Source organism: Teleopsis dalmanni, chromosome 1 (assembly GCF_002237135.1).
Source record: "Teleopsis dalmanni isolate 2A chromosome 1, ASM223713v2, whole genome shotgun sequence".
In the NCBI taxonomy this organism is placed as follows: domain Eukaryota; kingdom Metazoa; phylum Arthropoda; class Insecta; order Diptera; family Diopsidae; genus Teleopsis; species Teleopsis dalmanni.
In genome coordinates this window covers 166,402,460-166,407,014 of record NC_051846.1, presented here as the reverse complement: position 1 = coordinate 166,407,014, position 4,555 = coordinate 166,402,460, and the positions used below count along the sequence as shown (strand labels likewise).

At 34.9% G+C, this 4,555-nt stretch overlaps 1 protein-coding gene across 1 annotated transcript; it reads right to left on the bottom strand.

The window, feature by feature from the left end:
• Positions 1-537: 537 nt before the first annotated feature.
• Positions 538-4,209, bottom strand: LOC119666662. Its single transcript, XM_038075943.1, has one exon. The coding sequence runs from the start codon at positions 4,207-4,209 to the stop codon at positions 538-540; it is 3,672 nt and encodes a 1,223-aa protein (XP_037931871.1).
• Between the last annotated feature and the right edge of the window lie 346 nt (positions 4,210-4,555).

Here is a 4,555-nt window from a genome sequence, read left to right as displayed (position 1 = left end):
CTAAAGCTTTGTGAATAAGGTCCAGAACTTAATATGGAGAAGAGTTCTTAATCTGTACTGGTGATAGATATTCCAGAAGAAATAAGTTTTTTCTGTGCGCTGTTAAAACTGGACAATCACAAAAAATATTCGTAGTTGTCTTCTCACCTTCTGGGCATAATCTGCATTCCGGAGTAGTAGATAATTGAGGTTTATGTAAATGATATTTCAAACTAAATAGACCCTGAAAGATATTTAAATTTTCCTAAAAACATATTTAATATAAATGTAAATGGAACTTAAAGTTCAAAGAAATTTTTGTGAAGGAATAAAGGACACATATTTTATTTTGTAGTTAGGTTTCGAACAGTAGTAAACTACAACAACAAAAATAATTATTAATTTTTATTATTATTATTATTATTATTATTATTTTTATTTAATTCTCCTTAATGGGTTTTTTGGTAAGTTTTGGTGGCCTAAGCCAGTACAAAATATAACACAATATCTATATATTTATTTAAACTATTTTAACTAGTATTTGATTGGTATTTTAAATTAATTAATATTTAAAAATTTGCGAGTAATATGACAGGAATCAATTATAACACTTTTCTGGATGTCATCAATAATTCGCTGGTTTAATTCAAGTCTTCGAATATGCGACAATAAACTTTTTGGCGTTACACCTTCAGCACTAATTATAATTGGAAGAATTTCAATTTTGTTAAGGTTCCAATTACGTTTTGTTTCCACAGCTAATTCTGCGTATCGACTACATTTCTCAAAATAAGTACGATCCATGTTTTTGGTCATTGGTATTGCAACATCAATGAAGAGTCCTTCTCGACGTCTTTTATCAACAATAGTTATATCTGGTCTATTGTGCAACCTCGTGTGATCGGAATAAATAGTTCGATCGTAATAAATTTTTACGTCTGGATTATCATATACTGCTTGTGGTGTATACTTATAGTATGGAACATTTTCTCTATCAATAAGTCTATATTTATTGCATATTTGCTTATGTAAAATATTAACCACGTTATTGTGTCTCTTTGTATATTCTCTTTGTGCTAAGCATGTACATCCTGCCAGTATGTGATCTACAGTTTCCGTTTGTTCTCCACATTGCCGACATTTATCACTAATTAGCGAAGGGTCTGACATTATAAATTTGCAGTAATTTCTTGTCGGAATTACTTGGTCCTGTATTGCAATCATGAATGCCTCAGTTTCAGCAAATAGTGTTCCACATGTAAGCCATTTGTGCGACATAATTTTATCGACATTGTCGGCGTTAGTGGATCTATAATATCTTCCATGTAGCGGTTTGATTGCCCAAGCTTGCTCTTTACACTGCCGATCTTGTGCTTTTCTTTCAAAAGTTCCTTCCAAATTTAATGGTGTGTAATGCTTGTCTGCTTCGGTTAAAATTTTAAACAAGATATCATTTTCTGCGTTCTTTAAAAAATATTCTCTCATTGATATAATTTGATTGTCGTGTAGTTCTTGTAGATCAATAAGGCCTCTACCTCCTTCCTTTCTAGGCATAGTCATTCGCTCACAACATGACTTTGGATGGTGGAATTTGTATTCTGTGAGCATAGTTCGTATTTTTCGCTGCATCGCTTGTATCTCAGTCGTTGTCCATTGTATTATTCCGAAACAATAAGTCAGAATGGGAATAGCAAAAGTATTGATGGCTTTTATCAAAGATTTACCCTGCAAATTCGTCTTGGCTATCTTATGAATACGTCCTTTAAATTCACTATATACTTTGTCTTTTACAGCTTTATGTGCTATTCTTCTGCTTTGAGATACACCAAGATATTTGTACAGTTCGTCTTCTTCCATGTCTTTAATAATCGATTCATTTTGCTCAAAATTTTCGAATTTAACGATTTTTCCACGAACAATACTGATTTTTCTGCATTTTTCAATGCCAAACTTCATTCTAATGTCATTACTGAAGTCCTCGACTATTTTAATAAGCTTATCTAAGGTTTCTCGCGTCGAAGCATATATCTTTAAATCATCCATATACATGAGATGATTTATTTTACATTCTCGAGAATTGCCTTTAATTTTGAAGCCATACTTTGCGTTCCTTAAGAGATTACTTAGCGGATTTAGCGCCATACAAAACCACAAGGCTGACAGGCAGTCACCCTGAAAAATTCCTTGTCGAATACTTATTTCATCTGTTCGTATGACACCATTTTGAGTGAACATTTCTATGTTTGTTCGCCATCTCGTCATGTTGTGTTCAAGAAAATTAACAATAGTTGAATGAATACCGTATATATTCAGGACTTCAATCAGCCAACTGTGCGGGATACTATCGAAAGCCTTCATGTAATCAATAAAACACATGTGCAGGTTTCTATTTTTCTTAGCTGCTTGTTCCAATATTATTTGGTCAATTATTAGTTGTTCTTTACATCCTTTTGCGTGTTTTTTGCATCCCTTCTGTTCTACGCACATTATATCGTTTTGTGTAAGGTATGTATTTATAAGATCGCCAATACAAGCAGTCAGTATCTTATATATTGTTGGGAGGCAAGTAATTGGACGGCCATTTGCTGGGTTTCCTTTAAATCCATTATTCTTCGCCATTAGATATGTTTTTCCTTTCGTAAAAATGATTGGAAATGTTGCGGGGTTTTGTAGACATTCATTTAAAAGTTCAGTTAATTTTTGATGGACTGCAGTAAATCTTTTAAACCAAAAGTTTTGTATGTGATCTGGTCCAGGAGATTTCCAGTTGTGTGTTTTTGCTATAATTCGTTTGACCTGATCACATGTAATTAGACAAGTTGACATTTTTTTTTCTTGATATTTCTCTTTCTCTTTTTCAATCCAAAGAGCGGATTCATTATGTTTTTGTGTATTGGACCACAGTGAACTCCAGTAATTTTCTGCACTATTCTTACTTGGATATACGTCGTCTGACGTATTGGCATTGGATCGTATTTTTCTATAGAATTGCTTTTCGTTGTTGTTAAAGAGTCTATTGTTTTCTCGTCTTTGATTCGACAACTTGTATTTACGCTGTCTCGCTACTTGTACACATAGTTTCTGTTTTATAGTGTCTCTTGTGTTAATAATATTCGTGTGATTTGTTTCGTAGCGTGTGTGAAGATTGTATGTTTTTAATATCTTATTGATCCTGTTTTTAAGTCTTCTTGTAGGATTACCTTCAATGTACTTATTTATTCTTTCTAAGTCTCCTCTTAAATGATCAATTTTAATTTGTATTCTTCGTAGCGTATTACTCTTATTTCCATAAATTGCAGCTCTTCGTGGTCCATCTCTGGGTTGTCCTATCTTGCATCCCATTGTAGTAGCAATTGTTATAGCTGATACATATACAATAGTATGTAATTCTTGCAAATTGCTCACATTGTTCAATTTTGTCAGGATCGCATCATTGTTAAGTGTTTCAATAAGAAAACTTAGCTTCTTACTAGTATTAATTTTCGGAATGCGTGGCCTTAAAAGAGGGTTAAGGTTACTGTAAATGTCAAATTGTTGTTCAAAAATCTCATTTAAGCTATGCTGATTACTTCTGAGTCTCATTTGTTCATTACTTACATCTTCCTGCTGATCCGTGGTTTCATCGACATCAATTAAATTTACATTTAAAGCAGGAGGTGGTTGTTCATTTTCCACTTCTATCGTATTTACATTATTACGTGTTCCTGGTACATGTACGTTTGTAGAAGTATTAGTTGATTCAAATTGCACTTGCTCATTTTCTGCAGTTTCTGTCGATTGATCATTACTTACTTCGGCAACCGATTCTTTGATAGCGTTTCGTCTTGATTCTGGTATAAGATTGTTTCTATGAATAACCCGTACTTGATCTGCTAGTCGCTGTTCGGATACATTATAGTCCGGATGGTGCCCAACGAATATTGTATGTAGTGTAGTTCGATATGCTGTCATATCTCTTTCATTGTTTGTAGCTATATAGTAGGCGCGTAATAAATCTTCATTTATAGTATTAGTCCATTTTCTGCGCTGTCGTGGTCTGCCAGCCACGGTAAGAGCTATATCGGAATGTATATGCTGTTCACCGGACTGCAAAGGTGTTCTATTTCTGTTGTTCTGTGGCATACTTGTCGAACAGGACCCAGGTACCAAATCCTGCACGCGAGAGTTATGCGATCCCGACGCGGTGGGGTTATCCGATCTCCCCAGATTTACATTATTTTGTGACTGCATTGTGTACTATTTGTTCACACCTCGTAGTACACGGGGTGGTATTTTATACCTACTACCAGGTATATCGTCCAGCCGCTCCTAACATGGAGTCAGACACTGACCTAAAAGCCGCCCATTCTGAGTCAGTCGCTTTAGGTTTTTTATTTAAATCCCAGCCGCACTAAATAGCGAAAACAGACGTTGAGATAGGAGGGTTTTAGAGATTTTGGGGGAGACACTTATTCAAAGGCGGTGTCAGCTCGCCTTGTCGAGGTTGGATTCGAATCTTGTGATCTTTTCTTGGAGATAAAAGAGCCCCTTCGTTTACCCCAATCACATTCATAGACAGCCTCCGCTCATTGTCCGG